At 50.0% G+C, this 24,072-nt stretch overlaps 1 protein-coding gene across 1 annotated transcript in view; it reads left to right on the top strand.

Annotated features, from left to right (window-relative positions):
- Positions 1–24,072, top strand: part of LOC119979345 (ectonucleoside triphosphate diphosphohydrolase 4-like) — an 84,300-nt gene that overhangs the window by 4,476 nt on the left and 55,752 nt on the right. The window contains exons 2-3 of the mRNA XM_038821444.1: positions 965–1,137; positions 2,862–3,041. Of these exons, the coding sequence (XP_038677372.1) occupies positions 1,130–1,137; positions 2,862–3,041 (188 nt within the window). The 5' untranslated portion in view covers positions 965–1,129. The remainder of the gene's footprint in view (positions 1–964; positions 1,138–2,861; positions 3,042–24,072) is intronic.

The following is a 24,072-nucleotide window of genomic DNA, read 5'->3' as shown; positions in this document are numbered from 1 at the left end:
TTAGACCTCGATTAGACCACTCAGAATTTTTTCAAGAGAGAAGCGGCCTAGCCTGTCAATCCTTGCCTCATATTTACGCCTGGGCATTTCTGATATCATAGAATTTACAGTGCAGAAGGAGGCCATTTGGCCCATTGAGTCTGCACCGGCCCTTGGAAAGAGCACCCAACCTCAGTCCACATCTCCACCCTATCCCCACACCTCCACCTATCCTCGTAACCCCACTGTCCCTTTTTTGGACACGAAGGCCAATTTAGCATAGCCAATCTACCTACCCCTGCACATCTTTGGACTGTGGGAGGAAACCGGAGCACCCGGAGGAAACCCACGCAGACACAGGGAGAACGTGCAGACTCCGCACAGATAGTGACCCAAGCCGGGAATCGAACCTGGGACCCTGGAGCTGTGAAGCCATTTTGCTAACCACTGTGCTACCGTGCTGCCCACCCTTGTAAATCTTCAGGCACCTTCTCCAGTACCTCCTATATCCTTTTTATAATATGGCGACTGGAACTGCACACACTCTTAAGTCTGATCTAACCAAAGTTTGATATGGATTTAGCATATCTTCCTTTCGTACGCCTTTTAGTGATCCATGTATTGGTACGGAGTACAAAATTCGCGCACAGATTGAAAAAAAAACCAATCCGAAATGTCTAATTGACTAAAAGGGTTGACTTAAGTGATGAGGTATTGCAATAGTGGTAGAAGTGCCACAGCTCAGCCGTCCTTCTGTTACAGAAAATGGCAAGTGGAACCTTGCAGATGCCAACAGCTTAGTGATGGATGACTCCAAAAGCCTGCATCGGTCAAGTACAATTGCGGCAGGAAAAAAATAAATGGAGAGATTGTTCAGTGTTACATCTTTATTGATATATTTATGGTTGCTTATCATCTGCTGTGTGCTCTAACTTTCCCTCGGTCTTTGTTTATCTCCCTCCCTCTCTCTCAATGTGCTTTTCAGTTAACCTTTGAGCTGCGCATTGCAAAAGAAGGCAGGTCTGACCCATGCTATCAGCAGCGTGCACCTATTAACACAAGATGTCGAGGTGACATTCACCAGCAAGAAGCTTAACATAGAAACCGTGTGATCAAGGTCCTTCCCTCCTACACGCTGTGCCTTTACCATATGGCTAGGTAAGTTGTGCAACTCCTTCATAAGTCTTGCAGCATGTTAAATATTTCTGGACTACATTTTTCTTCATGATTTAACAAATTCGATTTGATAATTGAAGGTCAGAAGGATTACTCTGCCTTTTCTCCTCAGTCTAAAAAAAGGGACATATTTTATATCATGGCCTTATGTATGTCTGGCAATGATGAAACTATTGATATTTGAAAGAGTAATGATCTCTAATTGATGGTAGCAGTACGGGATAAGCAACCTCACTGGAACTTTGATTATCTGATGTAGTGGTAAACCGTGGGGTTCAGGAACATCTCAAAGGATAACGGAAATGGGGAGAAAGTTAAATTCCCACAAGTACCAAGATGTCCAGGTTAGGTCGATTGGCTATGCTAAATTGCCCCTTAGTGTCTACGTTTAGGTAGGGTTACGGGGGTGGGAGTGGGCCGAGGTGAGGTGCTCTTTCGGAGGGTCGGTGCAGATTCGATGGGCCGAAAAGCCTCCTCCTGCACGGTAAGGATTCTATGGATTTTCTGAGCACGCTGGATGAAGCAGCGCAGCAGCTTTCCAGTACAGTACAACCCAATGGCTAGCTGACAGCACTGGAACCTGCCAGTTGCAGTCTATCATGGGCCCACCTGTAATGACTGCCGGCATTTCTGTGCAGGATCCAAACAAATCCAATTATTTTAAATTAATTTACGTCATGAGGCTAGGTTTTGTCTTACTCTGCGGCTTTTTAAAATAAGAATTTCCCATGGTCGCAGGAAGTGCCGTGGGTGAATAGGATGGCACCCTGCCAACCACAATGCCAGCTTATCTTAGCAGCGGTTAGAACTCTCTGTACAATGCAGGACTTTCCTAATGATTTTCGGCACATGACTGTGCTTGACAAAGCATGACAAGTACAAGGAATTATTCACCCTTGGGTGACATTGACAACGCTGATATTTATTACCCATCCTGAATTAATTGCCCTATGCCAGGGCTTCCCAAATGGTGGATGGGGATCCCCAGTGGGGTCGTGAACTCCGAGGCAGTAATGGTTGCGGTGGAGCTTGGACTGATTGCTGAGAGTTGCGCGTCCTCGTTGTTTTTTGGTGGGCGTAGCCTAATGGACTGCGCCCTGAGGCCCGGAATGCTGGCCCCAATGAAAGACTGACGTCCTTGCCCAACACCAGCCTGTGCTGCTAAAGCTGCCAGGCTTCTGGCTTGACATGGGCCTCCCCCTCCTCCATGGGTAAAATACCAGTGGGGACAGGATGAGGCCCTTTTGGTCAATAATTGGCCACCTAAGGGCCTCAATAGGCCCAAGAGCGGGTAGCCACCGGCCACCTCCCCTTCGCCCCTATAAAAGTTCGGAAAGTTTGGGGATGGTTAGATCTGCAGAAGGAAAGCCCTCCGTGCCTCCCCTGACTTCAAACGTGTCAGCGGGGCAGCATAAAATCCAGCTCCCAGAGTCCCGACCAATGTTTACCCCCCAACTAATATCTAAAACAGATACCAGGTAATTTCATTCATTACTGTTTGTGAGAACTTACTACACACAAATTGGCTGCCTTGCTTCATACATTGCAACTTAGAAGTACTCAATCGGTTGTAAATTCTTGGGGTTGTGAAAGGTGCCATCTAAATGCAAGTCTTTTTCATTGTGATGTGACATGCGATAATTACCATTATACGTCTTGTTTTTTTTTTAAAGGATTAAAATCTTACCGTTTTAATTTTCTTTCAGAGTTTGTTTTTCCTGTTTGTTTCCTGCATCGTGGCACTTCAGCCTCTCCCCCAGAAACACCACAGCCCGGCAGAAAGTGGTGTTTGCCGGTATCCTCTTCACATTCTGTCTACTGTTCTTTCTTATTTTTGTGGAATATCAGCATTGGAGGCCACCATTCAGGGACAAAGAGCTGGAAAAGTAAGTAGAATCTCTCGTAAGGCTAGAAGTTACTCTTGACTGTAGCAGGCAAATAATTAACAGCTTTGTTTGACACTCCCCTGTCCTTTTTTATTTAGTGGCGGTTTTAACCGATTTGTGAATGCTTCTGTTGAAATAATAAAACCATGAAATGTACACATGTATCTGATCATGTGCCAGCTTATCCCGGACAACGCCTTGTGGCCTGTCTAATGTTTGGACTTAATTTGCCAGTAGTTGGTATTTGTAAAGGTTGGTTGGGAGTGCTGCACAGAAGGTTGCACTGTCTAGGGACAATAAGAAGACATGAAGTAGGATTAATGGTCCAATGATTAGGAATTAGGCGCTTGAATTGTACCAATACATAAATAGTAGAAAAGAGTATCACCGTTGATAATTATGATGATGAAGATGGTGCAGTAGGTGCCTCTCCTTTGCCTTCCAGTGGATTCTGAGCCAGTAGAGGATGGATTGATTGACCATGTAAGCTGGAGGGAAAGTCTCCCCAAGGTGCTGCAGGATTGCATTGAGGCTACCAGAGCAAGTGTTTAATGCAAACGAAACTGGCCTGTTCTGGAAAAATATGCCAAATAGGACTGACACCGAACCGTAGAATTTACAGTACAGAATAAGGCCCATTTACGGCCCATCGGGTCTACACCAGCCCTTGGAAAGAGCACCCGACTTAAGCCCACACCTCCACCCTATCCCGTAACCCTACCTAACCTTTTTTGGACACAAAGGGCAATTTAGCATGGCCAATCCACCTAACCTGCGCATTTTGGACTGTGGGAAGAAACCGGAGCACCCGGAGGAAACCCACGCAGACACGGGGAGAACGTGCAGACTCCGCGCAGACAGCGACCCAAGCCGGTAATGGAACCTGGGACCCTGGCGCTGTGAACCAACAGTGCTAACCACTGTGCTACCGTGCCGCCGACATAGCCAAAGAAGAAAGCATAGTTCCTGGTTTTAAAGCGCGACGGTCAGGCGAACACTCCCACCGCGAGCCAATATGACTAGTTTGAAATGTAAACCAGTGTAAATGGTGAGAGATTGCAGAGCTCCTTCAGGAGTTTGTCCTGGACTCATTTGTTTCATGTTGCCAGTATTTCCCTTCGACTGTATTCCAGGTCCAAGTTGGATGCCTGGCTGAAATCCTCTTACTATTCTTTTCAGCTTGAGATCAAATTGCATCCACAGCAGTCTGAGTTATGTTTACACTCGATTTAGCGTGGCCAATCCACCGACCCTGCATATCTTTGGGTTGTGGGGGTAAGACCCACACAGTCACGGGGAGAATGCGCAAACCACACGGCCAGTGACCCGGGGCCGGGAACGAACCCGGGTCCTCGGCGCCGTAAGGCAGCAGTGCCAACCAATGCGTCACCGTGCCGCCCACGGACATAGACATTTATAAAGTAAAACGTTATCATGTGTTGTGTCAGATTTTGAATTTTACTCGCCGTTCTACCATGGCTCTACATATTATAAGTTGACGAATGTTGTCTCTCTGTTCCTAGTTTCTTTGTATTATCATTTCTCTCTGATCTGTCTCTTTTATTTTCTCCCTTAATTCTTTATTTTGCATCCCTTCTCGGCCTTTTGGCTAAGATGAGCGTGGGGATCAGATGTAATGCTCGGATCTGGTGGGCGAAATTCTCCGACCCCCACGACGGGTCGGAGAATAGCGGGAGGGCCTTCCCGACATTTTTCCCGCCCTCCCGCTATTCTCCCCCACCCCCCGCCCAACTCCCGACCCGAATCGCTGCCGCCGTTTTTTTACGGCCGGCAGCGATTCACAGCTGTTCGATGGGCCGAAGTCCCAGCCCTTTACGCCGTTTTTACGAACGGCAAACACACCTGGTCTGGCCGTTCGTAAAAACGGCGTCACAAACTCGCTTTTCATAACCATGGCACCGATTGGCACGGCAGTACCACGGCCGTGCCAAGGGTGCCATGGGCCCGCGATCGGTGGGCACCGATCGCGGGCAGCGGGCCCGATGCCCGCGCACTCTTTCTCCTTCCGCCGCCCCGCAGTAGCCATTCGCGGGGCGGCTGAGGGGCAACCCGGCCCGCGCATGCGCGGGTTTCGCGCAAATACGCGATGACGTCATCCGCGTATGCGCGGGTTGGAGTCTTCCAATCCGCGCATGCGCGGCTGACGTCATATGACGCGTCAGCCGGCGCTAACTCCGGCAAGCGGGCTTAACGATATTCGTTAAGCCCGTCATGCCGGAGCCTACGGCGTCGGGCTGCTAGCCCCGACCGGGGACCAGAATCGGTTCCCGGTCGGGAAGGGGCGCGCTGGCGTCAAACCCGCCCGGGTTTGACGCCAGCTTTACGATTTCTCCCGTTTTGGGAGAATCGCGCCCGGTATGTCTCTCTTGTGGGGGCCGTGAATTGGATTCAATTTGAATTGGTTGTTGGAGCAGGCAAGGAGCTGGATTAGGGGCTTTGCCCCTGTCCACACCCTGAGCTCTGGCTTTGTAATTCTGATAAAGTAATAAAAACAAAATTCTTTATTTTGCCATTCAGTCTGCCTGTTCTTTCCATTTGTCTGGGACTTGGTTGGGATGGTGAAAGGAGACATCAACAACCTTTCGTCTGTATTTGGGCTAGGTTCTGTGAGGGAACAATGTGTCACCAGCTGGACCCTTTCCATCTCTTCTTTCCCCTCCACCCCAAAAAAAAAATTTGCTTGTGCTTTCTGCTGCTGTGTCCATATTTTCTCTCACCACGCTTTCACTCCTATCGCTTCACTTTCTGAGTTGCCATCGATACCCCCGCCTTCTCCCCGTGCTATCACATATGATACCTCCCCACTGCATCCACCTCCCCCACTCAGACCTGTTGCCCCAAATTGCAAATGGTAAGCAGCCGCTTCACCCTCGCGCTTTTTCCTACCACCTCCTTAACGCTATTTTCTGATTACCTCCGACACTTATTTGCTTTGAGATGTGAATGAGGAAAGAAAGTGCCTGTTCGCCTTGCTCTCTTTGTTTATTGTCTCGTTCTTCCTCTCACTCTGTCCCCTCTTTCACCAGACCTAACCCGTGATTTTGACCTTATATAAAAGCACGGGGGCTGGTTTTGCTCAGTTGGCTGGACAGCTGGTTCATGATGCAGAGCGGGTTCAATTCCTGTACTAGCTGGGGTCATTCATGGAATATAGAAGGCCCTGCCTTATCAACCTTGCCCCTCGCCTGAGGTATGGTGATCCTCAGGTAAAACCACCAGTCAGTTCTCCCCCTCAAAAGCAGAAGGGGAAGCCGCCTATGGTCATCTGGGACTTTTACTTGTTCTATAAAAGCAGGTGAGGAAATTAACAGCTTTCTTTTGAAAATTGAAGCAATGTGTACAAGGAAATACTGTTTCTTTCTCTCTCTTCTGTCTAACCTGTGAGCGACAACGCACTTTAAGAAAAACCTCAATTTAGCTTTTGATAAGTATTCTTAACTGCTTCAAATCATCTTGAAATACCTTCGAACAGTTTTGGTTAAACCTTTATTTTGGCTATTCAAAATTTCATTTTTTGAAGAAAATATTGTGAATGAAATAAATTTCACAGCACTTTTACGAGAATTGTAGCAATCTGATGGTGTATTAAAATTGATGACTTTGCCATTATTTAAAAAAAAAATCTTTTTATTGCCATTTCTCATATTTATAAACAGTTGTATATATATACATCACATTTTATTTTGCCATTATAAATGTAGGCTTTATAATTTATATCAAAAAAGAAATTGACACAAAAATTGCGACAAAAATTGTTACAGTAAAGAATTGGATGGATTTGAATCTATGTATTGCGTTGACCAGGGAAGAAGGTTTTTTGTTTGTGAACGGTACAGTGGGAGTTAAATATCATGGCCATAACTCAGATTTCTAAGGGTTCGCCAGTCTGGAGGAGCTAAGGGAGAGGGTAGAGCTGCTGAGGGGGAGTGAGTTCAGGTATCTGCAGGTAGGGACTTTGCGCGAAAGGTCTGGAGGGGGTTCCCCAGGTTGCCGGGATACACCCTGCTGGAGCGATGCTGCTTCCGAATGTGGAAGGGGAGGGAAGAATTGGGGATATATATAAGTGGCTGGGGGAGCAGGGAGGCGAGCGGGTGGTGAAGATAAGGAGAAATGGGAAGCGGAGTTGGAAGGGGAGATTAATTGGGGAGTATGGAGTGAGGCACTGCGAAGGGTAAACGGGACCTCCCCTAGTGCAAGGATGAGCCTGATACAGTTTAAGGGCACAGGGTGCATATGACTCGGGTGAGAATGAGTGGGTTCTTTCAGGGGGTAGCAGATGAGTGTGAGAGGTGTGGGCGGGGGCCAGCGAATCATGCGCACATGTTTTGGGGTTGCGGAAAATTGGGAAGATTCTGGGCGGGAGTGTTTGTGGTCTTAGCCAGGATAGTGGAGGAGGGAGTGGACCCGGACCATTTGGTGGTGATATTTGGGGTTTCAGAGAAGCCGGAGCTCATGGAGAGGAGGATGGCCGATGTCTTGGCCTTCGCCTTTCTGATTGCACGGTGGCGAATTTTGCTGGAGTGGCGGTCGGCATCGCCACCAGGAGTAGCGGCTTGGTTGGGTGACCTGTACGACTTCCTGCGATTAGAGAAGATAAAGTATGAGTTAAGGGGCTCTTCGGGGGGTCTGAGGGAAGGTGGGGGAAGTTTGTGACCGTGTTTGAGGGGCTTTTCATTGCGGGGGAGGGGGGGTGGAAAAGCGGAAAAATCTGTACAGACTGTATAGTTGATTATTGGGAAGTATGTTCCCGGGGTGTTTATTTGCTGTAACATGTTTTGAAACATGTTTGTAATAAAATACATTAAAAAAAAAATAACCCCTATCTCTGCCAGGTAGATCTCGACCTCTCAGAGAAGATTTGTCACTATCCATCTCTAGCTACAGCTCCGAGACAGGCTCCTGCCATGCCTTGCAGTCATTGTTAGCCATTCTTTTTAAAATAAACATTTAATTGAGGTATTTTTTGGTATAATAACAACACAATAAACAATATACATGAAATTATAAGCATTGTGCAAAAGCCATCTCCCTCACTTACTGGTCCCACATTTATTAACCCCTACTCTAAGCTAAACTAACCCCCCCTCCCACCTCTTCTGCTGACTTAATTTTCCGTGAAGAAGTCGACGAACAGTTGCCATCTCCGGGCGAACCCGAACAGTTACCCCCTCAAGGCGAACTTGATTTTCTCCAAACAGAGAAAGCTAGCCATGTCCGATAGCCAGGTCTCCTACTTCGGGGGCTTTGAGTCCCTCCAAGCTAATAGTATCTGTCTCCGGGCTACCAGGGAAACAAAGGCCAGAATGTCTGCCTCTTTCTCCTCCTGGATTCCCGGATCTTCTGACACCCTGAAAATCGGCACTCTGGACTCGGTGCCACCCTTGTTTTTAACACTGTGGACATGACATCCACAAACCCCTGCCAAAATCCCCTAAGCTTCGGACATGCCCAGAATATGTGGACATGGTTCGCTGGTCCTCCCACACATTTTGCACACCTGCCTTCCACCCCAAAGAATCTGCTCATCCAGGCCACTGTCATTTTAAAAAAAATTTAGATTACCCAATATTTTTTTCCAATTAAGGGGCAATTTAGCGTGGCCAATCCACCTACTCTGCACATTTTTGGGTTGTGGGGGCGAACCCCACGCAGACACGGGGAGAATGTGCAAACTCCACATGGTCAGTGACCCAGGCCCGGGATTGAACCTGGGACCTCAGCGCCGTGAGGCAGCTGTGCTAACCACTAGGCCACCGTGCTGTCCTCCAGGCCACTATCATGTGAGCCCGGTGAATGACCTTAAATTGCATCAGGCTGAGCCTGGCACATGTTGCGGACGCATTGACTCTACTCAACCCGTCCGCCCATAGACCATCCTCTATCTCTCCTCCCAGCTCCTCCTCCCACTTTTGCTTCAGCTCCTCGGTCTGCGTCTCCCCTGACCCCTAAGTTCCTTGTAAATGTCCAAGATGCTCCCTTCTCCTACCCACCCTCTGGAAACTACCCTGTCCTGAATCCCCTTTAGCGGTAGGAGTGGGAAGGTTGACACCTGCTTACATAGGAAGTCCAGCACCTGTAGATACCTGAATTTGTTTCCCCTCGCCAACCCAAATTGCTCCTCCAGCGCCCTCATACTCGGAAAGCTCTCCTCTATATCCCCCAACCTCTCAATCACTGCTCTCCGCCATATCCGGAACCCCCATCCATACTTCCCGGGGCAAACCGGTGATTATTACAGATTGGAGACCAGACCGATGCTCCCTCTGCTCCCACATGTCTCCTCCATTGCCCCCAGACTCTCGGGGCCGCCGCCACCACGGGGCTGGGAGTACCGTGTCGGCGGGAACGGCAGAGGCGCAGTTACCAACGCCCCCAAACTGGTGCCCTTGCATGAAGCTGCCTCCATACGCTCCCTTGCCGACCCCTTCCCCACCACCCACTTCCTGATCATGGCTATATTCGCCGCCCAGTAATGGTTACTAAAATTTGGCAGCGCCAGCCCGCCCTCTCCCCGACTCCGCTCAAACATTACCTTCCTTACCCGTGGGGTCTTGCCCGCGAAAACAAAGCCAGAGATCACTTTGTTGACCTGTTTAAAAAAGGACCGTGGAATAAAGATGGGGAGACATTGAAACACGAACAGAATCTTGTGAGGACCGTCATCTTTACCGTCTGCACCCGCCCAGCTAATGACAACGGGAGCGTGTCCCATCTGCGAAAACCGTCCTTCATTTGGTCTACTAGCCGGACCAGATTTAATTTATGCAGCTGGTCCCAATCCTGCGCCACTTGAATGCCTCGGTACCTAAAGCTTCCCCCTACTAATCTAAACGGCAGCTCCCACAATCGCCTCTCCAGTCCCCCCGCAAACATCTCACTTTTCCCCATATTTAGCTTATAACCCGAAAACCAGTCGAATTCCCCTTAAATCCTCATGATTTCTTCCATCCCCTCTAATGGGTCCGATATATACAGAAGCAGGTAGTCTGCATGGAGCGAGACTCTGTGCTCCAACCCCCCTCCGAACCAGCCCCTTGAGACTCTCAGAGCAATTGCCAACGGCTCTATAGGTATCGCGAACAGTGGAGAGAGGGGGCACCCCTGTCTCGTCCCCCAGTGCAGTCTAAAATAGTCCGATGTTGTCCTATTTATCCGTACACTTGCCACAGGAGCCTGATACAGCAACCTGACCCAGTCAATAAAGTCCTGCCCAAATCCGAACCGTCCCAGTACCTCCCACAGATAATCCCATTCTACCCGATCAAAAGCCTTTTCTGCTTCAATTTCGATCACTACCTCCACCTCCTTACCTTCTGGGGGCATCATGATCACATTGCCTACCCTTGACAAGCCACTTCTGGTCCTCCCCAATAACGTCCGGAACACAATCCTCAATCCTGGAGGACAACATTTGGCCAACAGTTTGGCGTCAACATTCAACAGCGGTGTTATGGGAAAGGTGTTTTCAGAACCCCAAAACGTATCATGGAGTTCAACCAACCCTTACCTTTAATGGATTGTTGCTTTTGAAGCACACGGCTTGTTCCCCAGGTGTAGTATTACAATTATGGACACGTGGTTTTTAAAACAAAACAATGTTTATTCCATGAACACAAAATAACCTTTTAAATAAACATTGGATCTCTTAACACCCCTGACCTCAAAGATAACCCCGAAAATAATACACTACCCAATCCTGAAAACTGTTCCTTTACACATCCAAAAGACTTAACAAATCCTTCAAACAGAAACACATTAGATTTATATTCAATTCTGAGACCATTTTACAATTCCGATTTCACCAAAGGATTAAGAGATAGTCCTTCATGGCAGAGATCACCAGCAATGCAGCTCACAGCCACATCCAAGCTTTCTTCAAACTGAAACTAAAACACCCAAAAAGCAGAAGTGAGCTCAGCTCCCCCCTTGTGACATCACTTCAGTAATATGATCAGCCTCGTTACTTAATGGTACATTTCTTAAACATCCAATTCTTAAAGGCACTCTCACATGACAGGGGTATCGGCCTATAGGACCCACACAGCTCCGGGTTCTTGTCCCGCTTCAGAATCAGCAAAATCGTGGCCTGTGACATCGTCATGGGCAGCACCCCTCTTTCCCTTGCCTCATTCAATATCCTCATCAACACCGGCCCCAATATCCCAGAGAACTTTTTATAAAACGCCACTGGGTAGGGCAGTACGATGGCGCAGTGGGTTAGCCCTGCAGATTCACGGCGCCACGGTCCCAGGTTCGATCCCAGCTCTGGGTCATTGTTAGTGTGGAGTTTGCACATTCTCCCCGTGTTTGCGTGGGTTTCGCCCCCCACAACCCAAAGATGTGCAAGGTAGGTGGATTGGCCACGCTAAATTGCCCCTTAATCGGAAAAAATGAATAGGGTATGAAATGAAAAAAAAGAAATAAAACTCCACTGGGTACCCGTCCGGCCTCGGGGCTTTCCCCGCCTGCATGGTCTTCAGACCCTCCACTATCTCGTCCAACCCGGGGGCCCCCAGCCCTTCTACCAGCTCCCCGTCCACCTTTGGGAAATTCAGCCCCTCCAAGTAGTGCCTCATCCCCTCCGGCCCCGTAGGGGATTCCGACCAATACAGCCTACTGTAAAAATCCCTAAACGCCTTATTCACCCCTGCTGAATCTCCAACCAGATTCCCATCTCCGTCATTTACTGTCCCTATCTCCCTGGCTGCCTACCTCTTTCTAAGCTGTTGTGCAAGCATTCTGCTGGCCTTCTCTCCATGCTCATTAATCGCCCCCCTTGCCTTTCTCAGCTGCTCCACCTCCCTCCCTGTGATTAACAAGCCGAACTCCGCCTGTATAGCCTCCACCGTTCCCTTAAAAGCCCTGCCCCTGGGGTCTCCGCGTACCTATCGATCTGTAGTATCTCCTTAACCAGTCGTTCCGTCTCTGCCCTGTCCACCTTCTCCCTATGGGCCCGTATCGAGATCAGTTCCCCTCTAACCACCGCCTTCAGTGCTTCCCAGACCATCGCTGCTGAAATTTCCCGTGTTGTTGACCTGCAGGTAGTTCTAAATGTATTTCCTCAGCCGCTCGCACACCCCTTCATCAGCCAAAAGTCCCACATCTAACCTTCAGTCTGGGCGCTGGTTACTGTCTTTAATAACCTGCAGGTCAACCCAGTGTGGAGCATGGTCTGAGATTGTGATCGCTGAGTGCCCAGTGTTCACCACCCCTGCCAGTAAGACCCTGCTCAAAATGAAGAAATAGATCCGGGAGTACACGTTATACACATGTGAGTAGAAGGAGAACTCCTTCACCCTCAGCTGCCCAAATCTCCATGGAACCCCCCCCCCCCGCTCCATGAACCCTTTTAGTTCCTTTGCCATTGCTGGCACCCTGCCCGATTTTGAGCTTGACCGGTCTAAGCCAGGGTCAATAACTGTGTTGAAGTCTCCACCCATGTCCAATCTGTGCGAGTCCAGGTCTGGTATCTTCCTCAGCATCCTCTTTATAAACTCTGCATCATCCCAATTTGGCGCATACACATTTACTAATACCACCTGCACCCCCTCCAGTCTCCCACTGACCATACTGTACTGACCTCCTACACCTCCAACTCAATCACGCTTATGTATTATTCACCACAAGGCCCAACATCCGATCAAAGAGGGTTCAATCAGCGATCTTTTTTTTTAAAATTTAGAGTACCCAATTATTTTTTCCAATTAAGGGGCAATCTAGCGTAGCAAATCCACCTATCCTGTCCTGCACATCTTTGGGTTGTGGGGGTGAAACCCACGCAGACACGGGGAGAATGTGCAAACTCCTCACGGACAGCGACCCAGGGCCAGGACTCGAACCCGGGTCCTCAGCGCCGTAGGCAGCAATGCTAACCACTGTGCCACCGTGCCGCCCTCAATCAGCGATCTTGATCAAAAGTCGCTGGTGTTATTCCTTATCGTGTGACACTTCCCATAAGGGTGTGAGCCAAAAGCCATATTTCAGCTTTCTGTGTCGCGATTCTTTCAAATCTTTGGCAAACTTAGTTTCCCTTTGACGTGATCAGCAGTAATTGCTATGTCTATAACTGCCTCATCTGTGAGGTAAGAATGAGCATGATGCCACTGATGTACGCCATTTTGTTATTGGTAATACGATTATCGTTTTTAAATGCTTGCACAAATTAGTATTTTTAAGTTCCCTCCACCTCCCTTTCTCTCCCAATTTGCTCCCTGAGATGTTGACTCTTTCCCAGGCGTGGTTCCCGGGATGAGGGTTGACTTCCACTACTTGGTCTCAAGTGGCCCTCAGAATTGTTTGGATTGAGGGTTGGGAGGCCTTTCAAACAGAGGTGACATTGTAGTGAAGCGCAGTCTTATCCTTTGATCTACACCCATACAAAGGTATGGAAATACGTGCACACCAGACAGAAATTCAGAGTGGGTCATCTATTTTAGCCTTTCTAACCCTGCAGTGTTGTGGCCAGTTGTTGTTGTGCCTGTTGCCTTCATTCCTGTTGTGATCAGTTCATGCCGCAGACGGAGAATTGAACCTGTGATCCTTCGGCCTTGAGCAGTTTAGCTGGCTGATTTACGCGAACGATAGTAAAGATGGCAAAAATGTGTGGGTATAGATATCAGGCAAAGATGTCATTCTGGAGGGGGAGGGTGATCAGCCAGTGGTCGTGGTACACACTGATACAAAAAAACATAGACCATAAAAAAGGAATGAGTATCTTTAGTATTCATCCCTCTAAGGGAGGCAGTGGCTTGTGGTATTGTTGCTGGATTAGTAATCCAGCGACCGAGAGTCATGCTCTGGGGACCCGGGTTCAAATCCCACCAATGTAGATGTTAAATTTGAATGCAATAAAAAAATATCTGGTGTTTAAAAAGTGGCCATGAGGACTTCCGGTTGCGGCTATGACCAGCTAAGTCGCACGTTTGGCTGCTCCTGTTAGGAAGGTGTTTTCGGGCCGATTGGAGGGCCCCTAACGGCGCTGGAACGGCAATTCCCGGTGGGGGAAGGTTCCCAGAGGAGAACCCCGTCAAATTTATGGTCGTCACCCGAAGTGGGGCAGGAAAAAAAGCGGCAGCAGCTCCCCGAAAAAAGCGGGGGAAGAAATCCAAAATGGCGGCCGGCGGCGCACCCGAGGACTGGAGGAAATGGGCGGCGGAGCAGCAGGCCGCTCTCCTGCGCTTCTTCACGGAGCTGAAAGTGGAGCTGCTGGAGTCGATGAACGCGACGACCACCAGGCTGATGGGGGCACAGGCGACCCAAGAGGCGTCAATTCGGGAGCTGCAGCAGGAGATGACTGTGAGGGAGGAGGAGGCCACGGTCCTCGTGGGAAAGGTGGAGGTGCACGAGGCACACCACCTGAGATGGCAAAACCGATTGGAGGAGATGGATACCCGCATGAGGCGGAAAAACCTGAGGATCCTGGGCCTGGCAGAAGGGCTGGAGGGGTCGGACCTTCAGGGGTATGTGGCAGAAATGCTGGGCTCACTGATGGGGGCAGGGGCCGTCCCTTCGCCCCTGGAATTGGAGGAGGCCTACAGAGTAATGGCCAGGAAGCCAAGAGCAAACGAACCCCCGAGGGCGGTGCTGGTTCGGTTCCAGCGATTCAGTGACCGGGAGAGGGTGCTGAGGTGGGCCAAGAGAGAGAGGAGCAGCAAATGGGAGAACTCGACGGTGAGGATCTTTCAGGACTGGAGTGCAGAGGTGGCAAAGCGGCGGGCCCGGTTCAACCGGACGAAGGCGGTGCTGCATGCCAAGAGAATTAGATTCGGGATGCTGCAGCCAGCGCGCTTGTGGGTGACCTACAAGGACCAGCACCACTATTTCGAGTCCCCGGAGGAGGCGTGGGCCTTTGTCCAGGAAGAAAAGCTGGACTCGAACTAGAACCAGGGGATACTTGGCGGTCGTTGCCGCTCTGGTACTTTAAGCTGGACACGTGGCTTTCTGTTGGTTGGATTTTCACTTGGCCGTATTTTTGGACCCTTTTTGTTCTCTATACCAGTTTTTTCTCTCTTTTTCCTGTTATTTATAATGTTATGGTGGGAGGGCGGGGTGGGGGGGGGAGTGCCGGGGGTATGTGTTTCTTGTGGGGTTTTTGGTTGTTTTGTATTTATTGGTGGGAGATCGGGGACGGGGGTGGAACTGAAGATGGAGGGGCGGGGAGGGGCAGGGCGAAAGCGCGGGCTTTCCTCTGGTTTCCCGCGCACGGGGCAGAGGAGGGAGGGGGGTGGGAGTAAGGGGCGTGGTCAGCAATGGCTCCCTTTCCCGCGCTGGAGCGGGGTCAAGGAGGGGTGGTAAGGGGGGGGACGTCCCTCCATGCCGGGAGGAGCCGGAGTGTGGCAGGGGCAGCCGGGTCAGCGTAAACCAGCTGACTCACGGAAGTACTATGGAGGGTGCGTCGCGGCTAGGAAGGGTCCTAGCCTGGGGGGGGAGGGGGGTGGGGGGTGGGGGGGGGAGGGGGAGGGGGGAAGGGGGGGGCTACCGGGTTGCTGCTGAAAAGGCCAGGGAGGAGAAGTTGAGGACTGGAGGGGTGGGGGGGGGGGGGGGGGGGGGGGCGCCATCGCCATGGGGAGCGGGTCAGAAAGGGAGGGCTGACTCGGGGCGAGCAGGTGGCAGGATATGGCTAGTCGGCGGGGGAAAGGGGCAGGCTGCCCTTCGATCCGGCTGATCACTTGGAATGTGAGGGGGCTGAATGGGCCGGTCAAGAGAACGAGAGTAATCTCGCATTTGAAGGGGCTGAAGGCGGATGTAGCAATGCTACAAGAGACCCATTTGAAGGTGGCGGACCAGGTCCGCCTGAGAAGGGGGTGGGTGGGACAAGTGTTCCACTCAGGACTGGACGTAAAGAACCGAGGGGTGGCGATCCTGGTAGGGAAGAGGGTGTCGTTCGTGGCGGCGGAGGTGGTGGCGGATAAAGAGGGTAGATATGTCATGGTGAAGGGTAGGCTGCAGGGGGAGAAAGTGGTGATGGTTAACGTGTATGCCCCGAACTGGGACGACGCTGGCTTCATGAGGCGCCTACTGGGCCTCATTCCGGACCTGGAGGCAGGGGGCCTGATCATGGGGGGGGACTTCAACACAGTGCTGGACCCCGTGTTGGACAGATCGAGTTCAAGGACGAGTAGGAGGCCGGCAGCGGCAGAAGTGTTAAAGGGGTTTATGGAGCAGATGGGAGGGGTGGACCCCTGGAGGTTTGGGAGGCCGAGGGCGAGGGAGTATTCCTTTTTCTCCCATGTCCACATAGTCTATTATAGAATTGACTTTTTTGTATTAAGCAGGGGACTGATCCCGAAAGTACGGGAAGTGGAGTACTCGGCCATAGCGGTCTCAGACCACGCGCCACACTGGGTAGATTTGGAAATGGGAGAGGTGCGAGACCAGCGTCCGCTGTGGCGTCTGGATGTGGGGTTGCTGGCGGATGAGGAGGTGTATAAGAGGGTCCGGAAGAGCATTGAGAGATATCTGGACATTAATGACACGGGGGAGGTGCAGGTGGGGATGGTATGGGAGGCCCTGAAGGCGCTGATCCGGGGGGAGCTGATCTCCATACGGGCACATAGGGAAAGGAGGGAGAGACAGGAGAGGGAGAGGCTGGTGGGGGAGCTTCTGGACGTGGATAGGAAATATGCGGAGGCACCAGAGGAGGGGCTGCTGGGGGAACGGCGTAGTTTGCAGGCTAAGTTTGACCTGTTGACCACCAGAAAGGCGGAGACACAGTGGAGAAGGGCGCAGGGCGCGATTTATGAGTATGGGGAGAAGGCGAGTAGGATGCTGGCGCATCAGCTCTGCAAGCGGGATGCGGCTAGAGAAATTGGGGGAGTGAGGGAGAGGGGTGGGAACATAGTGCAGAAGGGGCCAGAAGTAAATGGGGTTTTCAGAGACTTCTATAAGGAGCTGTATCGGTCAGAGCCGCCGACGAGGGGAGGGGGGATGGAGGGCTTCTTGAACAAACTGAGGTTCCCCAAGGTCCAAGAGGAGCTGGTAGAGGGGCTGGGGGCGCAGATAGGGTTAGAGGAGCTAGTCAAGGGGATTGGGCATATGCAGTCGGGGAAGGCGCCGGGGCCAGACGGGTTCCCGGTGGAATTTTACAAAAAATATGCGGATCTGGTGGGCCCTGTGCTGGTGCGAGCCTTCAACGAGGCATGGGAGGGGGGGGCTCTGCCCCCGACAATGTCGCAGGCACTGATCTCTCTGATCTTGAAGCGGGACAAGGACCCCGTGCAGTGTGGGTCATATAGGCCTATCTCGCTCCTGAATGTGGACGCCAAGCTGCTGGCAAAGATCCTGGCTACCAGGATAGAGGATTGTGTGCCAGGGGTGATACACGAGGACCAGACGGGTTTTGTGAAAGGGCGGCAGCTTAATACGAACGTGCGGAGACTGCTAAACGTCATCATGATGCCGGCAGTGGAGGGGGAGGCGGAGATAGTGGTGGCATTGGACGCGGAGAAAGCATTTGATAGGGTGGAGTGGAAGTACCTGTGGGAGACGCTGGAACGGTTTGGATTTGGGGAGGGATTTATTAAATGGGTGAAGTTGCTCTATTCGGCCCCGACGGCAAGTGTAGTGACGAATGGTAGGAGATCGGAGTATTTTGGGCTCCACCGGGGGACCAGACAGGGGTGCCCCTTGTCCCCCCTGCTCTTCGCACTGGCAATTGAACCGTTGGCGATGGCACTGAGGGGCTCAGGGGGGTGGAGAGGGCTGACAAGGGGCGGGGAGGAGCACCGGGTATCGCTATACGCGGACGACCTGCTGCTATACGTGGCAGACCCAGAAGGGGGAATGCCGGAGGTGATGGAACTGCTAGCAGAATTCGGGGCCTTTTCGGGGTACAAGCTAAACTTGGGTAAGAGTGAGGTATTTGTGATACACCCAGGGGACCAGGAAGAGGGAATCGGGAGACTCCCGTTGAAGAGAGCAGGAAAGAGTTTTAGATATTTAGGGGTGCAGGTGGCAAGGAACTGGGGGACTCTCCACAAGTTGAACTTCTCTAGGCTAGTGGAACAGATGGAGGAGGAATTTAAAAGGTGGGACATGGTGCCGCTGTCGCTGGCGGGCAGAGTGCAGTCCGTTAAAATGACGGTCCTCCCAAGGTTTTTGTTTTTATTTCAGTGCTTGCCCATCTTCCTCCCTAGGGCCTTCTTCAAAAAGGTGACGAGCAGCATCATGAGCTACGTGTGGGCGCATGGCACCCCAAGGGTGAGGAGGGTCTTCTTGGAGCGGAGTAGGGAGAGTGGAGGGCTGGCATTACCCAACCTTTCGGGGTATTACTGGGCGGCTAATGTGTCGATGGTGCGCAAGTGGATGATGGAAGGGGAGGGGGCAGCTTGGAAACGAATGGAGAGGGCGTCCTGTGGCAACATAAGCCTGGGGGCCCTAGTAACGGCGCCATGGCCGCTCCCTCCCACGAGGTACACCACGAGCCCGGTGGTGGCGGCCACCCTCAAGATCTGGGGGCAGTGGAGGCGACACAGGGGGGAAGTGGGAGGTCTGATGGAGGCACCGTTAAGAGGGAACCATAGATTCATCCCGGGGAACATGGACAGGGGACTTCAGAGCTGGCACAGGGTGGGCATCAGGCAGCTGAAGGATCTGTTTGTAGATGGGAGGTTTGCGAGCCTGAGAGAGCTGGAGGAGAAATTCGGGCTCCCCCCGGGAAACGTGTTTCGACATTTGCAGGTGAAGGCATTTGCTAGCCGCCAGGTGGAAGGGTTCCCCTTGCTCCCCAGTAGGGGGGCGAGCGATAGGGTGCTCTCGGGGGTCTGGGTCGGAGGGGGGAGGATATCGGACATATACAGAGTAATGCAGGAGGCTGAGGAGGCATCAGTAGAGGAGCTGAAAGCCAAGTGGGAGGGGGAGCTGGGAGAGCAGATAGAAGATGGGACATGGGCTGATGCCCTGGAGAGGGTTAATTCTTCCTCCTCGTGTGTGAGTTTGCACATTCTCCCCGTGCCTGCGTGCTACATAGAGCCCATATGACGGGGACAAGGATGAGTCGGTTCTTTGGGGGTGAGGACAGATGTGTCAGGTGTTCGGGAAGTCCAGCGAACCATGTCCATATGTTTTGGGCATGTCCGGCACTGGAGGAGTTCTGGAAGGGGGTGGCAAGGACGGTGTCGAGGGTGGTGGGATCCAGGGTCAAACCAGGATGGGGACTAGCGATCTTTGGGGTTGGGGTGGAGCCGGGGGTACAGGAGGCGAGAGAGGCCAGAATACTGGCCTTTGCGTCCCTAGTGGCGCGAAGAAGGATACTGATACAGTGGAAGGACGCGAAGCCTCCAAGCGTGGAAACTTGGATTAATGACATGGCAAGCTTTATCCAGTTGGAAAGGGTCAAATTCGCCCTGAGAGGGTCGGTACAAGGGTTCTTCAGGCGGTGGCAGCCTTTCCTCGACTTTTTGGCTCAAAGATAGGGTGCAGAGGTCGCAGCAGCAGCAACCCGGGGGGGGAGGGGGGGGGTGGCAACAACGGGTGTGGTGGGTTATTCAAGGTTGTAATGCGGACAAATTTGTTCGCAGTTCATGTTTGATGTTAATTGTTGCCTTGTTTGTTTTTTGGGGGGGGGAGGGGGGAGGGACAGCGCGCGCGGGGGGTCGGGTGGGGGGGGGATATCTGTTAAGAGGGAATATTGTGTAATAGTCTATGGTTAGGGGGGGTAAATATTTTCATGTAAAAAATCTCTTCAATAAAATTATTAAAAAAAAAAAGTGGCCATGAAACGATTGTCGATTATCGTAAAAACCCATTGGTTTCGCTAATGTCCTTCAGGGAAGGAATCTGTCGTCCTTACCTGAATTCACCTACATGTGACTCCAGGTACAGAGTAATGTGGTTGTCTGTTTTTTCCAATGAAGGGGCAATTTATTGTTGCCAACCCACCTAACCTGCACATCGTTGGGTTGTGGTGTTGAAACCCACGCAGGCACGGGGAGAATGTGCAAACTCCACACGGACAGTGATCCAGGGCCGGGATCGAACCCGGGTCCTCGCAGCCGTGACGCAGCAGTGCTAACCACTGCGCCACCGTGCCGCCCTAGGTCAAAATTCATTTTGAGCAGGACAAATGTTTGTGGGGCCGTTATGACCGAGTTGGGGGCATTGAATGTTCCAGGAACGAAGTGCATCCTTTCTTCGTCCTCCTCCCAAAGATTTTTTAATATCATCTCGCTCGTTATCTGGTTCAAATTCTCGAAACCCCAGCTTGAATGCACCCAGATGGCATCAAATGCAATTTATTTTGAATGTATCCATTTAAGACGAAGCCAGATAATGAAGTAGAAAGGAACAGAAGGTTATGTTGATGAGGTTAGGTGAATACGGGTGGGAGGAGTCTCTTGTGGAGCAGAAGCAGCCACTTGGGCCTATTCAACGGAATGGCCTGTATCAGCGCTGCAAATTCTGTTTAATGCTGTCTCGCATGAAAAGCGGTAAAGGGTTGGGACGATATCCTGCGTTGGCGCTTGTTGTGGAACATTTTTGGGCCATCAATTATGGGGTCAGGGTTGGAGCTCAAGGCTATCAAAATCGTCAACTCTACATTGACTGGAAAATACGACTGGATTTAACCTTGGGGAAGAAGTAAAGCAGAAATGAAACTTCTGAAGGCTAATTCTGTTTAAAAATAGAGCGTGTGAGGAAGGCCACCCAATCCTATCAATCTTATTAGGACGTTTCTCAAATGTGTTCTGTTCTCACTATGCTTTATGCACGAATTAGGGAGACATTCAGCGATAGGTTTTGTTTCAAATGAATCCAGAAGAAATTTTTATTGATCCGAAATCTCCCAAATGTTTTCCTGAGGTTGAAGATCCATGTTCATTAAGATCCTGCATGGCAAGAAACTCTAGCATTTCACCTAAGGGGCTGTTCTTCATTCGTGAATCCAGGCAGTAAGTATTGACACACTCAGTGAACCACCTGGGGTCGACCTTGTTCTTATCTAATAGTTGATCTAGGTTGACTTTCTGATGCAGTTCTGAGCCGATGCTGCATTGTCAGAAGTGCCGTCGCCTGCATCACACATTAACCCCAAATCCTGTCTACCTGCTTTAATGTTTCAGCTTTAAGATTCCAGATGATGAGGAAATTCTTCTGGTTGTAGTGGCCACCATTTATCTCTCCACAGTTAATTTTTTTCAATTAAGGGGCAATTTAACATGGCCAATCCACCTACCCGGCACATCTTTGGGCTGTGTGGGCGAAACCCACGTAAACAGGGGGAGAATGTGCAAACTCCACATGGACAGTGACCCAGAGCCGGGATCGAACCCGAGACCTCGGTGCCGTGAGGCAGCAGTGCTAACCACTGTGCCACCGGGCTGCCATGGGCTTTGGTATTTTTAAGACAAGACTTTATTATGAATGCAATATTAGACTTTTAACTTCACACCCAAAAAGAACAGCTTAACACAAGTATACAATTTCCCATTAATCAACAAAAAAAAGAAACATTCAGCTCTTAATCCATCTTCAAATTAGCAGGTCATAGAATAATTCTTGCTTTATAGAACAGATTTGGCTCCGGTTGGAACCCCTGCAGACCCTAGCTTAACATCTTCAAATAGCTGCTTCCACCGGGTTGTTTCAGCCTCTTCCTTGTCTTTGGACAAGACTGCTCTGCTTTAAAATATTGTTGCTCTTTTCTTTTAACTATCCGATCTTGGAAAGAATGGTGGGCTCAGAGTCAGTCAGATCAGAACTCAGCTCCTCTCTCTCTCTCAGTTTCTCTAAACTCTGCCCTTCTGTGCTCCACCCAGCCATGACCTCATCACCCCAAGCTAAAAAAAACAAATGATCTCTGCAGGCTGCAAAAGCACAATAACTCCCCAGGGACTTCCCCAGTCAAACCACAGTCCATTAGCCTAGACTGAAAAACACATTCCTTCATCAATTTCACCTGCTGTTCTCTAGAAGTGAAACAAAATCCTTTTTAAAACCATGATCACTGTAATCACACACTGTACCCTCAGGCTTTTAATTTGCCCCGATATTTAGAAGCCAATATTCCTAAAATCCTCTAATTGTCACAGTATTAATACTTTGCCTTATTTACGCTGCCACCTACATCATTCTATTTTGAGAAAGCAGTTATGCCTTTGTTAGCTGTTTACTTGTTGGTAATGTTCTGTGACGTAGGCTTTGATTGATTTCAAATTTTGGTGCACATTTTAGAAAGCTTTGCCCTAATCCACCTTGTGTGCCAAACGGACAATTTGCACGGTGTTTACAAGCTCATATCAAAACTCCAAAACCTAGGACTTGGCTCCTCCCCGTTCAACTGGATCCTCAACTTCCTAACACAATCAGTAAGGATAAACAACAACACCTCCTCCATGATAAACTCAATACCGAGGCCCCGCAAGGCTGTGTACTTAGACTCCTACTACACTCCCTATTCACACACGACTGTGGGGCAAAATGTGCCTCCAACTCCATCTACAAGTTTTCTGATGACACGACTGTAGTGGGTCGGATCTTGAACAACAATGTGTCAGAGTACAGGAGGGAGATAGGGCACCTAGTGGAGTGGTGTAACAACAACAATCTCTCCCTCAATGTCAGCAACACTAAGGAGCTGGTCATTGACTTCCCGAAGCAAAGTGTCGTACACATCTCTGTCTGCATCAATGTGCCGAGGTGGAGACGGTTAATAGCTTCAAATTCCTAGGTGCGCACATCACCAACAATCTGATCCACATCGATACAATGACAAAGAAAGCACAGCAGCGCCTATACTTCCTCAGAAAACTAAGGAAATTTGGCATGTCCACATTGACTCTTACCAATTTCTACAGACCATAGTCAGCATCATATCTGGCTACATCACAGCCTGGCATGGAAACTGCTCAGCCCAAGACCATAAGACACTACAGAAAGTCGTGAACACAGCCCAGTCCATTACACAAACCCGCCCCCCCCCCATCCATTGACTCTGTCTATACCTCTCGCTGCTTTGGGAAAGCAGGCAGCATAATCAAAGACCCCTCCCACCCAGGTTATTCACTCTTCCAACTTCTTCCATCAGGCAGGAGATAAAAAAGTCTGAGAATAAGCACTAACATATTCAAAAACAGCTTCTTCCCCGCTGTAACTAGACTCCTGAATGACCTTCTTATGGACTGAACTGACCTCTCCACCCATCCTCTCTACTTAGTAGTACTATACCCCGAATGCTTCATCTGATGTCTATGTCTATGTATTCACATTGTGTATTTATGTATGTCCTATGTTTTTTCATGTATGGAACGATGTCTGGACTATACGCAGAACAATACTTTTAACTGTACCTCGGTACATGCAACAATGAATCAAATCAATTAATCAAAAGTTAAGAAATAGAAGCAGAAGTAGACCATTTGACCCATTGAGTCTGTTCCAACATTTAATACAATCGTGGCTAATCCACTTCAACACCAATTTCTTTTCCTCTTGCCATATCTCTCCATTCCCTGAGAGATTGAAAGAAAAGCTATTGATCGCAACCTTAAAGTTACTCAAAGATGGAGCACCAGAACCATCCGCGTGAACAATTCCAAAGATTCACAACCTTCTGAGTGAAGAAATGCCTCCTGATCTCAGCCCTAAATGGCCACCCCAGTATCTTGAGGCTCCGTCCCTTGTTCTAGATTCCCCAGCAGAAGCGACAGCCCCTCAGTATCTACCCTGTCGAGCCCCTTCAGTATCTTGTATGTTAGTGCGTTTAAACAGCACTTCACCTGATTTCCCATGTGAAAAATATAATCATGTTAACTTTCTCTGTAATCTCAACCCTGTTTCTCATTAATCCAGTAAATCAACTTGCATTTCAACTGCCTTCTTGGAAATGAATACCTCCAACTTATTCACACTGCTGCTGGAGATATGCTACATGATGGAGTGATACCAAGCTAAAAGTTATATGCTGGCTTCAAAACATTTCTACTTATTCCTACCCTTGTAATTAGAAGGAAGTCACCTGTGACCCCTTCAGAGAATTGCATACTGTGTTTGTTCTTTTCCATTCTCCTGTTGG

This window comes from Scyliorhinus canicula, chromosome 16, assembly GCF_902713615.1.
Source record: "Scyliorhinus canicula chromosome 16, sScyCan1.1, whole genome shotgun sequence".
NCBI classification, from domain to species: Eukaryota; Metazoa; Chordata; class Chondrichthyes; order Carcharhiniformes; family Scyliorhinidae; genus Scyliorhinus; species Scyliorhinus canicula.
The sequence above is the reverse complement of the archived record's forward strand: the minus strand, read 5'-3'. Positions and strand labels throughout refer to the sequence as shown.